This window comes from Chionomys nivalis, chromosome 17, assembly GCF_950005125.1.
Source record: "Chionomys nivalis chromosome 17, mChiNiv1.1, whole genome shotgun sequence".
In the NCBI taxonomy this organism is placed as follows: Eukaryota; Metazoa; Chordata; class Mammalia; order Rodentia; family Cricetidae; genus Chionomys; species Chionomys nivalis.
Window position 1 is genome coordinate 16,577,773 of NC_080102.1, and position 15,785 is coordinate 16,593,557.

At 42.8% G+C, this 15,785-nt stretch overlaps 1 protein-coding gene across 3 annotated transcripts in view; it reads left to right on the forward strand.

Annotated features, from left to right (window-relative positions):
* Col14a1 (collagen type XIV alpha 1 chain) overlaps positions 1 to 15,785 on the forward strand; it is a 184,445-nt gene that overhangs the window by 145,598 nt on the left and 23,062 nt on the right. For all 3 annotated transcript variants that reach the window (XM_057792029.1, XM_057792030.1, XM_057792031.1), the window contains exons 41-42: positions 9,417 to 9,470; positions 9,955 to 10,026. In XM_057792029.1, coding sequence (XP_057648012.1) covers positions 9,417 to 9,470; positions 9,955 to 10,026 — 126 coding nt within the window. The remainder of the gene's footprint in view (positions 1 to 9,416; positions 9,471 to 9,954; positions 10,027 to 15,785) is intronic.

Sequence of the window (15,785 nt, forward strand, 5' to 3'; positions counted from 1 at the left end):
CTCAATGTGCAGGGTGTGTTTGTTTTTTAATTCAGGGCACATCTATGTTGGAGTCCTTCTTTCTCCTCTGCTCCCCTCCCCCTCAGGGTTTCTTTCTTTTTTTTTTTTTTGAGTAGGAAGTTTACTAATATTTATTTATTTTTTGACAGTTATTTATGTATTTATTTTTTGTTTTCTTTATTAATTAATTAATTAATTTAATTATTAAAATTTCTGCCTCTTCCCCACCACCACCTCCCATTCCCCCCCTCCCCCAATCAAGTCTTCCTCCCTCCTCAGCCCAAAGAGCAATCAGGTTTCCCTGCCCTGTGGGAGGTCCAAGGACCACCCACCTCCATCCAGGTCTATTAAGGTGAGCATCCAAACTACCTGGGCTCCCACAAAGCCATTACGTTCAATAGGATCAAGAACCCATTGCCATTGTTCTTCAGTTCTCAGTAGTCCTCATTGTCCGTTATGTTCAGCGAAACCGGTTTTGTCCCATGCTTTTTCAGACCCCGGCCAGCTGGCCTTGGTGAGTTCCCAATAGAACATCCCCATTGGCTCAGTGTGTGGGTGCACCCCTCGCGGTCCTGAGTTCCTTGCTCGTGCTCTCTCTCCTTCTGCTCCTCCTTTGGATCGTGAGACTTCAGTCCAGTGCTCCAATGTTGGTCTCTGTCTCTGTCTTCTTTCATAGCCTGATGAAGGTTAATATTCAGGAGGATGCTTATATGTTTTTCTTTGGGTTCACCTTCTTATTTAGCTTCTCTAGGATCACGAATTCTAGGCTCAATGTCCTTTATTTATGGCTAGAAACCAAATATGAGTGAGTACATCCCATGTTCCTCTTTTTGGGTCTGGCTTACCTCACTCAGGATAGTGTTTTCTATTTCCATCCATTTGTATGCAAAATTCAAGAAGTCATTGTTTTTTACTGCTGAGTAGTACTCTAATATGTATATATTCCATACTTTCTTCATCCATTCTTCCATTGAAGGGCATCTAGGTTGTTTCCAGGTTCTGGCTATTACAAACAATGCTGCTATGAACATAGTTGAGCATATACTTTTGTTGTATGTTAGGGCATCTCTTGGGTATATTCCCAATAGTGGTATTGCTGGGTTGAGATGTAGGTTGAACCCGACTTTCCTGAGAAACCGCCACACTGCTTTCCAAAGTGGTTGCACAAGTTTGCATCCCACCAGCAATGGATGAGAGTGCCCCTTTCTCCACAACCTCTCCAGCAGAGGCTATCATTGGTGTTTTTGATTTTAGCCATTCTGACAGGTGTAAGATGGTATCTTAATGTTGTCTTGATTTGCATTTCCCTGATTGCTAAGGAAGTTGAGCACGATCTTAAGTGTCTTTTGGCCATTTGAACTTCTTCTGTTGAAAAGTCTCTGTTCAGCTCAGTGCCAGGGGTTTCTATAAAGGACGAATGGTTGCAGAGTGTGTTCTGCCCCTGGACCCTGCTAAACTTGCATGTGGATGAAAAGGTCTGTGCGGATGGGTACACACCTTCAATGCTAACCAGGTTTAAATCCAGGCTGCATGGTGTGGGCCTTACTTCTTGTTGCCAAGACTCATCTTCAGCATATATCAGTCAAAGCACAATCCTGCACTATATGGAGTCATTGTGGAGATTCATTCATATGAAGCATTTCTGATAATATGATCTTAAGACAATATTATTGGCATCCACTGTTTTTGAGGTCAGCCTAATGGGTCAGAACTTTTTGTAATGCCCATGTAAATTAAGATGTCTTGAAAGATGGTGAAGAAATACAAAAAGTCAAGAAAGTGTAAGTTTTTTTTTGAAATATTTGCATTCTGTCCGGAATGGACCTTTGAAGCATGCTTTTTCATTTTGTGGCTTTGAGATACACAAAGACCATATTGTGTGGAATGTTCTGTTTCATCAAAAATGAGTTGGAATTAAATGTGCTTGAGTCAACTCTTTGGATGAATTTCATTCCTGTCATGAATAGTAGGCAGTGATGAGGGAGTCATCTAAAAAATACTTTGTGAAATACTAGGTTCATGATAATGGGCCCCTTGGGCATCTTCCTCCCTCAGAAAGGACAGAGTAAGCTATTACCACAAAACTGGTAGCCAGAAGGATTGGATCGTCTTCTTTGTGGGTCCAGCTCTAGAAAGACTTTCATAAGATCTCAGGAAAATATTTGCACAATCAACTACGGTGAGGGTAGTTTATGCATTTGGGACTTGGCTGTTGATTTTTGTTAAAATGTCAGTAAACCACACCACCAAGAGTGGGATCTATGCAGATGTCTGGTGTTTCCTTTTTTAACTCCCAGGAGATCTATATTCTCCCCCATTGCTCTAGACAGAGAACCTGAAGGTCTGAAAGTGGGAGGAACTACACAATGGTCAGAAGTAGGTAATGCGGGAGCCAGGAGTTCAGCTCATTTCTCTGGGTCCAGCATAGTGCCTTCTTATTCCATAAAATTCTGAAAGTTAGGATTACTATGAAGTTTTGTGGCTGAGAAGATCTTCCAAGAAGACATTTAAGGAACAGAACTCTAACAATGAAGATGTCACACCCTATACTTTGGAATCCAATTTCACTTAATAAAGTAGGAATTGATCATTCATAGAGCCGGGCTCTAGCCTCTTAGCCTTTTACTTGGATAACGGTTCATCTGGACACATTTGAGAGGGAGGAGCTTTGGGGGTCTTTAGTCTCCTGCTCTTAGGGGCTCTGATGAAACCCATTCTTGACTATCAACTTTGCCTTCCTCTTGGAATGTTGTCATTCAGGGTAGGGCCAGATGTTTAAATTTTTGTAAACCAACAGATCTAGCACCTCAGTCATCAGGTGGTCTTTGTTTGTTTCTTTTGTTTAATGCACAGATCCAGCAGGTTAACCTCAGATATTCAGATGCAGAAAGCCCTTTAGGCAAAACTTAGGAATGTTTATATTTAGACAGTTTAATGATTCTATACCTAAGCTTTAGAATCACTGAATAGTCTCTTATACAAGGTCTATTGTATGCCCAATTCAGTTCTTTGGCACAATATTGCTGATGTGCTATTTTTTAATTATCTGAAGTTATAAGCATGAGATATTAAGAATCTATACAATTATATTCTTCTAAATTGCATTAAATATCATATTAAATAGTGCATATGTGCATACTTATCAATGTGCACACATATACTGTGCATTACACACATAGTTTTAATGTATGTATGTGTCATTGAAAGTTCCCCAATGAGACCTAGCATGGTACCACACATAAGAACTGGTCTTTAATCTCTGTCCCAGGCCAGTGTTTGCATAGCTTGTAGCATTGGGCTGCTTGGCCTTTTTGTCTGGTAGTTACTAGTAATCCTTTGCAACAAGTAGCAGCTTTATTTCTAGAACCAGACCACAGGGTTGAAATCATGCATCATAGGATGGTCTAGCCCCCACTTCTTGACAACTCACTCATTAAATCCAGGTGGCTCACAGACCCTACTCCAGCAATCAAGAGACCTTCACAATCACCCCTGTTTCAGAATCTCACAGCTTATGTCCATGATCTGCCATTGCAGGCTTCGGAAATGGTCTGCAAGCCTCGCTAGTGAGTCAGTAGTTTTGCAAGATGTTGCTGAGCGGTTCGTAAACACATGCACCCTGGCTTCTGACTTTAACTTCAGTTTCAAGTATAGCTGTGGGTAGCTGGATTTCATCCTACAGGTTCTGCAGGCTCTGACCTAGAAACTACAATGATATTAGACATCTACATTTGCTCTAATATATGCAAAACAAAAGTATAAATGGAAATTAGTAGCTATCCAATGATGCTGCCTGCAATTTTTATGTAGAAGCACATTTTAATGTTCATTGGAACATTAGTGATGATGAAAGCAAATTGTAAATTAGATTTTTTTGTTACTGGTAAATTAAAGCCAATCATAACTTAGTAATTTGTTCATAGCCAAATATTTCCAAAGCAAATTATAAAAATCCTTTAAAATTTTTAATAGCAAGAATTATTTTAATGTGGGCCGTGGGGGTATATTAGTATTTTGAGGTAGGAATATCAAAAAGGCAAAAATACTTGAAGCCATGTCAACAAACATGTCTGTTTATGGATGGTGACTTTATGCACTGTAAAAATTGCATCTTATAAAGTATACACATTTTCCAAAAATTTCATTTCACCGGGTTTGTTGCTTTCCTGAGATAGAGAGGAAAGAAAGGGGGCCTGAGCTCTGCCCCAATAAGAAAGAGGTAATAATAGATTTTCTCAGAGTAAGCTGTATCAGGGAATACAGGGGTACCTGGAGAGCAAAACTGACAACTGAGTGTATCTGTTGATTTTGAAGGCACTGTAGCAGAACATTTAAGGCTAGATTATTTATAAAAGTAGATTTACTGGGTGGTGGATCTCAAGGCTTGGAAGTCCTTGATCTAGGCCACATTTCAAGAGGCCAAATTGCCTGAGGCATAACATGGCAGAAGCCATTGAACAGTGAACGAGAGTGAGTGAGAAAGAGTGACTCATTGTTCTAACAAGACCATTTCCATCATGACCGTGTTTATCATCCACAGGGTCAGAACCCCATGACCTAATTACCCCTTATAGGGCCCATCTCTCAATAGAGGTGCAAAGGGAATTTTCTAAGGCATGCGTTTTGGGGACACATTCAAACCACAGCAAGGTCCAACTATTTGAAGTTTGTTGGTCTAGATGTTTGCTCTTCAATAAATGCTGTGTCCTGTTCCCCCTACTACCGGCAATTAGTGTCAGCTGCTTATCCTTCATGTCCCGTCATGTCCCCTTGGAACTCCCTTGTATATGAGCAGCGATGTTGCTGATAACATTCCATTGTCTGACAGTTCACAAAACTTTGTACTTATTCTTTCGGTTGCCAATCTAAACCTGACAGAAAGCCTAGCACGTTACAACCGTGCAAGTATTTCTAAACGTGTGGTAAGTCAGAAGCTTACAAAAACAAAACTATTGTAGAGATAAATTGACCGGTGATGATTCTATTTTTTTTTTTAAATGTGAAGTCAAAGTTGTGAATACCTTTTATTTTCTATCTAAGATTAAGAAGATGGTGAGGAAAATGTCTTTGACTTTGTTTCTAATATGATCTTAAGGCTAACATTCTTTCATTTTATATGTAAAATTGAATGGGTGTGTGTGTGATAGAAATAGGAGACTCACAGCAGCCTTAAAAACGAATATTCAGTTGTTCATTTGTTCAAATGTTTTAGTGCATGAAAGAAAATGTCAGACTAAAAATCCACTGTGATCACCTCTCGGCCTTATGGCTAAAATCAGATTTAAAATTCACTGTATTGGGTACTGTGGGTACCCAGATCCCCTTCCCCTGGCAAATGTGCTACATCCCACAGCTGCCAAAATCTCTTCCTTTCCCTAGAAAGTTATCCTTGGAAATGACATGTCAGCCCCTGAGCCATAGCTAACTATATGGGTACGTAAATCTTAGCCTGAGCTGACTCCTATGTGTGATTCACACACCAGAGTCCCCCATGGGCTCGGACAGACCAGACTTAAGATGACTACTTTTATACCTGGCTTCCATATTCTCCACCCCTCCTTGCCCTGCCTTTCAGATTTTTCTCCAAGATCAATTCAGGAAGAAATCAGTCACCCAGAGATGCAGGTCTGCTTCTAGGAAACTGCCCTCAAGAGCTTAGTGCAGTAAAATTTCGGCTTCCGAAGTTAGATGAGTCCATATCTGAGAATAACGGGAAGGGCTAGGCATGCGGCTCAGCCACGGAGTGCTTGCTTGGCACGTGCAAAGCCCTGGGTTGACCCCAAGCCTGGTGAGAACCATGAAAAGGACTGTGAAGGAACGGCACCAGCATTTCCTTCTCTCCAATAGCCAGAATCAGTGTAATTCCAACCTACACTTCCTTGTTGAGCGTGAGTGGAGTACTTCTGGAAGCTTTTATCAATGGCTGTTCTGTGCAGCAGACAGGAATTAGGATTTCACACTGCGTAGCACATACGTTCTGCCTTCAACGCAGGAATCAGCTCTGTCAGCACCTGAACACGCTGCCTAAGCTTAGAACGCGGAACTAACAAACATCTTTCTCACTGTGAACCCGACTAAGCGCTCAAGTAAGAACCGCATTTCCCTGGGCTCGCTCCCAGCCGAGCCTGTTGTGACTATAAATCAGGCGAATGTTAGCTTGTGTCAGCCAAGGGCAGAGCCCAGACAGACTGCTGCCTTTTCACACTCTTCCCCCTGTGGTGGGGAGCAGGGTGTAAATGCATTATTTCCTTCCAGTCTTCTGGGGAATAATGCAGTTTTATGCTATTCTCCTCTTAGCAAATATGTCATGGCTCAACTCTCCTTTTGAATAAGCCCGTCTCTGTTTGAATTAGAGCTCTTCTTCTGGGCACTGTGAGAGCTGAGGCAGGGAAGGCACTTGCTGCAAGGGGGCAGTTCTGACCCAGGCTGCTTCTCCTTGCTGGGTTCTAGAAGACCTTGAAGGCAGGAACCAAGAGGAATCCTTTCAAAACTGTTTTCATGTGTGCTGAGGGTCCTTGCTTATATAAAAATGTTAAAGTTTCTTTAACGTTTTACTTTTGATTGAAAATTTCATACATCCATGCAATGTGTTTTCAAATCTCTCCCCTTCACCTCCTCCAATTCTCCTGTATCCTCTGTGGTTTTTCTCTTCCACCTTCCTGTGCACCCTCTATTTTCTGCCCCTCTCTGCACTGGGCAACTTGCTGTTGCTCTTTGTGAATGGTGTGGGACCATCTGCAGGAGTATGGGTAGCCTCTCCATGTTACACCCCTGAGGAAATGTACTCTTCCTTCCGATCTCAGGCAGCCATTTCAGGAAGGGGTGGGACTTCATAAGTCCTTTCCCCATCCATGCTGTAACTCCAGCTCCAGGAGGTCTGGTGTCCTCCTCTTTCCCTCTTAGAGCTCCCCCATACAGGTAGCACTCATGCACACACACACACTCACACATGCACGCACACACACACACAAGCACAAGCATTCACATAAATAAAAACTTTTTAAAAATTAAAACATTTTTACATGAAGATTTTTCTATCCTTTCTTACATTCAAGTTTTCTCACTTATGAAATGAGGCTGTTGGGCTGTGAGGTCCTGCCTGTCGCAGATTCTGGTTTATGTATGTCTTTATTTCCTTTCCCCAGGAAATGCTGTGTTTAAATTCCATTTATGATAATTCATTCGCCACAAAACCTCATTGGGCTTTCTTGATCTTACTCTGCATCCAAGACCGGTTTCAAACTTTCCTACAATCTTCCTGCCTCAGTCTCCTGAACCGTCATCACGTACTGCTAAAATAAGTTATTTGTTACCCTTATATCAAAATGAGTTTTTGTTGTTTAATTAACAGATCCAAGGAAGGTGTGCACGCATGTGCATATGTGTGTGTGTGTACGTGTGTAACAGTCTGTGACAGGACTAATCCTTAGAGCTCTCTCAGACCTTCCCCCCCCCAAGACAAAGCCTCACCATATAGCCCAGGCTAGCCTCAAACTCGTCATGTCCTAGACCCTGCCCTAAGTGTTGAGATTATAGCTGCATACTGTCATGCCCGGTTCTAACTCTAATAATACTGACTAAACTGAAAAACCAGAAATATTATAAAATGACAACTGCAATACCATATGTATGAGTCTCGGATAATGGCCATAATGACCCTAACATATAAGCGGCTTTATGTACTGCAGCGCCATAAAATCAAGTCAAATAATAGCTATTTCTTGTCCACAACTCAGAGCAACCAGCAAGGGCGGGTGGAGGAGCAGAAGGAGCCTTTGTCTCCTGTAATCATTGTGCTGTCTTTACACCTTGGAGGACTCTTCATTCTCTAAAGATGCTGCAGGAGGGGACTAGAAAGTGGAAGATCCTTCACAGGAACTGTCCATGAGCCAGGGCTGGAACAGGCCCTCTTTCCTGGCCAGTACTCAGGCAAGGGCTCCAACTGGATTCTGAGGAGGCTGCAAAATGAAGCCAAGCAATGTGCCAGGCAGAAAAGGGAAACCTGAAATAGAGGTGAGGTTCAACCTCCCTGGCGGCCTTTTGTGCTAAGCCTAGTTGGCATCGTGAGGGCTGAGAACAGGATGAAAGGGCCTGGCTTGCCTACGGTTCTACACACGGAGCCCATACTGTCTCTCTGTGGCCGTCCGGACTCCCTTCTCACACCCGTCCACAGCCTTCTTGGTACTTTGTGACAGAGGAGATGGTGCCGATGGAGATTCCTTGTTCAGATCAGATTGCTTCTTGTGAGCTAGGAGAGGGGAAGAATGGCTTCCTGCAGAAGTAGGGGAATTGTCAGAAATGGAGTGGCGAGATGCAGCAAGACACTCACTAGTCAAGGTGGCTTGGGCTGGGACAGAGGGTTCCGGAATGAAATCTCATGGTGAGAAGTTTATTTGTCCCTGAAGTAGGAGGTGGTATTTTGAAAACTTTTATGAACTTATAAAATTTAGTTTGAAGATTCCCTCTCACGCCAACTGCATCAGAAAGGCCGGCATTCACAACTGTGCTAAGAGTAATCCATCCCAACTGTTAATTGTATTAATATTTTTATTTTTGGTTTTCTGAGACAGGGTTTCTCTGTGTAGCTTTGGAGCCTGTCCTGGAACTAGCTCTTGTAGATCAAGCTGGCCATGAACTCATGGAGTTCACGTGCTGTGAGTTCAAGAGGCCTTAAACTCTGCCTCCTGAGTGCTGGGATTAAAGGCACGTGCCACCACCGCCAAGCTGTCTTCTACACTCATAAAAATAGCACATATACACTTATCCAATGTCTTAGAGAGAGGATTTTCTAAGGGACATCATTTGGTTTTGGGGGGGAGACTGTTTTAGGTTTTTGTTTGTTTTATACACTTAAATGGAATGGGAAGCGAGTATGTACCCAGTGGTACCCACTACAGTAGACACTCAGTGAAACTTTCCCAGATCAAACCTGTCTCCACAGCTGGCCACCCCACCCACATTCTCCTCCAAGCTGCATCTCAAGAGCCAAGTATTGCAGATAATCACACTTCCCTTATTGCAATATAGACTTCCTAGAGGGCATACTCCTTGCCCAAGACTTGTAGGTCTTGAAAGACTATAATCCACTTTTTTGGGTCTGGATATTAATTTAAAAAGAATTGAACTTATTTATTTGTAATGTTTAGTTTAATAAACTTTCTGAAAATAAGTTCCTATTTAAGTTTGTAAGTGGCATTTCTCACACCTACAATCCTCGCACTTGGGACACTTATTGGAGCCAACAGACACAAACCACTTTCCAAGAATAAGTCCCACAGGAACTGAACAGCAGCGCATCCGTGGTAGTCCAGAGCAGGTGGCAGGACTGGTCCCTCAGATGTTGAAAAGAACTTGATGAGTCTCTTCTGAAAGCCATCTAGCAACCACTTGGGTGACACACCGTTTCTTTTCCTCAGGGATTTCCTGGAAAGGATGGTTCTTCTGGTCCTCCAGGGCCACCCGGGCCAATTGTGAGTATTTCTAGAAACTTCTGGAATGCATTCTGCTTTTAGGCGTCTGGGTTTTTTTTTTTTTTTTTTTTTTGGTAGAAATTTTCTTCCGCTTCCCGTATGTTTTCTTGCTGCCTTTTTGTGTGTGTGTGCTATTTTGTAACAATAGTTTGTCTGTTGCTACAGACCTATAGTCCCTTTAAAAGTGACCAATCCAGAGAGTTTGATTATTCACTGAGCCAATTTTCTGTCAGATCATCAGCATTCATGCTGTTGTTATTACCTGTAAATAAGACTCGGAATCGATAGAACCTCACCTGACCAGTTCTATAGAGACTTAAAACCTATATTTGGCCATTGTGCACAGGAATGAGCAATGACTCCTGAAACGCTGGTGGGGAGGGAAGCTGTTGGGGCATGCGTTGTTATCCCTGTTTGAAAGTTGGCTATGATCTGTCTTATATATGAATCTTCACCTTTGTCCCATTTCTCACTTTTATTTTAGGGCATTCCTGGAGCCCCTGGTGTCCCAGGGATCATGGGAAGCATGGGACCACAAGGAGCCTCGGGGCCGCCTGTGAGTATTCTACGGTAGCCGGTCAGGATATATGCCCTGTCATCGTTTATATGCCAAAAAATTATATAAAGAATCTTTATTCAGGATTCCATGACTGAGAGTGGTTAGAGTTTTAAGATCAGGATGTCTATATGCCATGGCTAAGGTTAAATGGCCCTACCAGAACAGTCAGCCATGCTGGTGCTCAAACGTGTCCCCATGACTTGTTTTGGGTTTGCATAAGTGAAATCAGTACCAGCCATAAAGGTTGGATGCAACAGCTAAATGCCAATCAGGCTTGTCTCCAGGGAAGGAAAAATAAAAAACTGGAGAAATCAAGGTTTTAATGAAAATGGGAATATATTTTTATACCTTACGTTCAGTCAGAAAGCACAGTAAAAGCACATGCACACGTAAGCCAACAGCGCAAACAGAAGTGCAAAGAGTAGACCTGTTTCCTCTTTTTCACAAGCCCAGTATCTTCCCAGGCATTTAAATGTGACCAGTGGGAAAGTGTCAGGAAACAAGGGATGCAATGTCGCCCTCGCCAGAGCCATACTTCACTTCTGTGACTTGCAAGATGCTCACTGTAGGCTTAGCCATCAGCATTCCGGCAGCATCTGTGCTGAACCGAGTGGCCAGGAAACTGAAGCAACTGTACTGTTGAAAACTCTGTCCTGCTGCACCCAGGAGACACGTTACTGTAATTGGTGACGGAAAGGTGCAGAGGAGGGTAGGAATTAGAGTTCTATTGCTGCCTAACAAGTTCCCGCTACCCCAGTGGCTCAGAGCGGGACAATGCTATCATCCTGCAGTTCTGGTTAAGAGCAAGGTGCTGGAATTTCCTTTCTGGGGGCTCTTGGGAAGAATCTAGTTGCTTGACTTTTCCTAGCTTCTTCTAAATGTTGGCCACATGCCTTGGTTTGTGGCCACTTCCATCACCAATTCCAGTAACGTGTCACCTTTCAGTCCCATTTTCCACAGTCCTGTCTCTTCCATAGGTGGGAAAGGTCCTTGCCTTTAAGGACCAGTCTGTAAAATCTCCCTAGATAATTCCCAAGTCCTTAATTAAGTTCTCGTTGTAAAGTCCCTCTGACTTCATAAAGTGATACACTCACAAGTTCTTGGTTTAGACTTGGACATGTGGGGTAGGTGCAGAACCTTTCCCACTTGTCATAGGGAAAAAGGCACAACAGAAACACTGGGGTGGATTAGAAAGGACACTGTGGTGCACACGACATGTACCCTAGATGTACTTGGGACACGCTCTGAAACCCTGACTACATCGTGGTTTGCTTATCCTCAGAAGCTATCTTTAGTCACTTTACAGAGCTGTGTTCGTACCCCAGCCGCCTACTCATTGTTCAAAACACTCCTGACTCTCCTGTCTTCAAATCAAATGAGTACTGGGTCACAGAAGAAAGTTGAATGAGCTCGTCTTCAGACCTCTTCTTGATTCAAAAAGACATTGCCACATTTGATCCTGTGTGTGGAAACACACACACACACACATACACACACACACTATTACATATCACAAGTAAGCACACAGACTGCTTCTCTGTTTCTCTTTATTCTCTCTCTTCCCTTCCTTCCCCCTCTCTCATCTTTCCTTCTATGTCAATCTTCTCTGCTCATCTACTCATCCATTCCACACCAGAAAGCCTTCCTCAAGATATGGTTTAGGGAACCAGAAATTCAGAATTTATCACCGGGACTTAGGGAGCCTAAGTCCTTCTGTCAAAGCAGTTTCGGAGATAGTGCATGCTCCATGCAGCAGAACCATGGCAGCACTTAGGGCATCAAAGATGTTGCAGCATCCCAAATGCAGTAAGAAACCAGGAAGAAGTTGCTTTACCATAGTTACATACAGGAGGAGAAGGGGGCCTTTTTTATTATATCTCCCAGAATTAAGGTTTCTTGCCCAGACTATGAGAATACAAGCCATGGTTGGTCCTGAGCCAAGAGATTGGGATGAAAAGGGACAGAAGGAGGATCAGGCACCAAGGTCTTGGGAGAATTCAAACAGGGTAGGGAGGGGCAGAGTAAGGCCAGAATGTATTGATACGGACAACGCTTCTTCACTTACCCGCCTGGACTAGTGTGCATCTGAGACATACTAAATATCAACGCATTCCCCACTAATAAATCACTCCGTATTAGTTTTATCACCCATCAGCAAAGGATGGCATTTGGTGGCAGCAAAGAGGCCTCATACCACGGTCACTTTTATCTGGAACTGGTCTGTAGCTGCTTGGTAAGGATGCCACAGTCAGCTCATGTATTTCCCCATCCGATGCAAGTTGTTCTCTGCACTAGAGTCCAAGATTTTCCCTGTGTCCAGGCCTCTGGCTTTCACACGCCTGCCAGCTGCCAGGCTGGTATGATTTTTAAAGCAGGCTCCATGTTGTGCTGTTAAGGCCTTGATTGATTTCCCATAGATATCTGTCTAGGAAAATGAGGGAAAGGAACCAAGAAGGACAGACTGTGCTGCAGAAAATGGCAGGGTGTTTCCTACGGTTGCTGCCAGCGATGCTTGCTCTGCCACTCTCTAGCTTCTTCCACCAGCTCCTCCATGCAAATGAACACAGCCACTGCCAAGCTTCTAATTTCTCCCTGGACACTGGCTTCAATGTGGTGCCTCCCTGCCATGGGTCACGCGCATAATGAGGCTTGCGAAGGCCCTTCTTACTGCTGAGGCCACGTGTTTCGGTCAGTAAGGCCATCATTTAAAGAGCCCTGTATAAAATGTCCAAATACTTGGTGTCCAGGTGGGGCTTTGGCACAGATCTACCTGTCAACAGGAGCCACAAACTGAACCAAATTGTCTAGCCTACTACATCTTCGGCAAATCCTCCGGTCCCAGGCAGTCAGCATCTTCTGGTTCCCGCTGTCTGTCTCGTAACTATAAAATAGCTTCTGGAAGTCAGGGATTTTATTGTTGTGATCGTATATCTCTTTGTCATCCGAGACATAGAATGCTTTCTACATATTTGTGATGAGAAGAGGAGGAAGAAAGAGAAGGGAAGAGAAAAGGATAGGGGGACAGGGGTAGGGAAGAGAGGAAGAAAGAGGACGGGGCATTTGTGCTCTTTTTAGGCTGCTTTCAGGAAGGCTAAGTTACTGTTACTGGTTCGAGGTCAGGTCACTGAAGATCTCTGAGGCCTGCTGAGGTTGGATTTTGTATAACAGGTTTCTTCAGCATGTGGGACTTGGACCATGAGATGGGTCTCTCCCTTTCAGCCCCAACCTTCTGTGAATGTATGAATGTAGCTACTGTATTTCTTTACATTTCAAGTGTTCCTAAAGCTGAAGGGAAAATACGCCACCTTTTCCTGCCTCCATCTACAGGGACTGTGTGTTCCCCTTCAAAGCGTACTTTGGTGGAGTTATGGGCCTTCATGTGCTCAGGAATTTTTATTTTGTTTTTTTTTTTTGTTTTACTTTGCAAAAATCAAAGGAAATATGTCAGAGAAGTTGGAATCAAAAATAATTACTTGCTGTGCTAATATTTCACTAAAAAGATCTTTCATTGAGACTGCATAGCTGTGTCTTTTAACTACTTAATAACAGGCATCATGAGCCCGAGTTTGGTGAATTTCAGGCCTAATTAAACACATCCATCTCTTTATACCAGAAACTGCCAGTAATTAATGCTGTCTGTTTTCCTCAACAAACAGGTTTGCTCTCAATTTCTTTCTTTAAATATGAAATATTTTCAAACATGCTAAGATAATAAATGACACCAAAGGAAATGTGGAAAGGCATGCTGGCGTTGAAATTGAAGTGTTAAAGACAAAATACTTTTTTTTTTTTTTTAAACACAAGATCTCACTGTGTAGTCAGGTTGGGATTGAACTCAGGGCAATGCTGCTGCCTCAGTACTATGGTTGCAAATATGTGAGCCACCCTGCACGGCTCAAAATCAATTTTTTAAATAGCTCAAGTTAGGACTTCATTCTGAATTCCTCGTGTTAAGTGTGTGGAGAGGGTAGTGGTGTGGCTGCTTGTTTTTGTTTGTGTTGGGAAAAATGTGTTTTTTTAATTGGAATAGAAGATTCTGGCACATGGCTGTTGTGAACAGCACCCTCTTCCAGCCAAGCAGTAGAGAGGACTGGGTCCAGAAGTCTACAAATTGGCCTCGGGTTCCAGCTCTTCTATGTCCTTTATTGTGTGATCTTGGGCAAATGATTTGAACTCTCTGTGCACGGTTTTCTTAATTTGTAACTGGGCGTGTCTCTTGCAGTTGTTACAAGGACTGCACGAATTAATCTCACAGGAGTATTATAAAGATAAAAAGAACTACCTTACAAAGCTATTGGAAGGGCTAACTAAGTGAAATACATAAGATGTACCCAGAACAGTGGCTAGCCAAAGCAACCCAAATAAACATCATTAACATTTATAATTTCTAAATAGATTAAAATGTCAGCCTTCTTTTATTGCTGGTTTTTGGCTTGTATCTAATGCCCCAGAATTTTTTTTTTTAACCAATGGTGTCATAATTACATCCTGTCTCCATTAGAACCTGTAAGTAGGCATTGCCTTCTCTGGGGTTTTGTTCTTGTAAAAGCAGGGGTGACAGATACCAAGGGAAGAAGGCATAGCTTGTGAATTTATTTATTTTCAAAATGAATTTAGGCTGTCATGGGGTAGGGGGTTGGGGAGGAAGATAGGAGGGAAGAGGAGAGAGGAGAGAGAGAGAGAGAGAGAGAGAGAGAGAGAGAGAGAGAGAGAGAGATGCATAAATATTAATTTTAAAATTAATTTTAAAAACAAGTTTTTCTTGTGAAAGTTGGGTATTTTTCAACAGAATTAACACTTTCTTTGAGCCCTCTAACAATGCACTGTAGTGTATTCTCACTGTTTTTCTTCAGTCTCTTTTCTATCCAGGCTGTTGAAGCAAAGCGCAGGTTGCTTAGTATTGCATACTTGAAATGAAACCCAACCACTGATTCATTCAGTTAATGCGAATGTGTGAGCCCCTGCCACGTCCCAGACAGTCTCTGGAGATAGGCATATGGAAATCACTTAGCTAGACACGACCCAGCCTTGTGGGACTCAGGAACTACTTTCTTTCTAGAAACTGGAATCCTTTTATAAGCTCTTTGTCCACCTGTCTCCAAACCATCAGGGTGTCATGAGATTACAAACTGTGAGCCTTCCACTTGAGAGATTCTCTTCCTTGAACAGCCCTGCCTTGTGAGGAAACACAAGGCTTTAAATGGATTGATGAGCTAAAGACTTGCATTTCCCCCCAAATATTTGTTCTTCTTAAAACTTTTTGTTTATTTTATTTTTATTAGTCTTTTGAGAATTTTCTATGTTTGACCATATTCACCTTCTCCAACTCTTCCCAGATCCACTCCCGCTTTCCTACTCTGTGTCTTTTAAAAAACCATATACCTATCAGTTTGCATTGTCGGTTTATTGTCAGCTGTGAGGCTTCCTGCTTGAGTGCATCCAGCTTATCAGAAGCTCCCCTTTTAAAGAAAATTGACGCTTCCTCTCTCAGGAGCTATTGATTGTCAATGGTTCCTTGGCTGGGGATGTGGCTTGGTGCCCACCTACCCTTCATCTTCTTATTTAAAAAGATGTCTTAAGGTTTTATGTTTAATTGTGTGTATATATGTGTGGGTTTGCACACATGAGTGTAGTGCTTGCAGGCTAGAAGAGGACACCAGATTCCCTGGAGTTGGAGTTACAGGTGGTTCACCCTGTGGGACCTCCAATTAAGGTCCTATGAAAGAGCAGTATGCTCTCTTAACCCCTGAGCCATC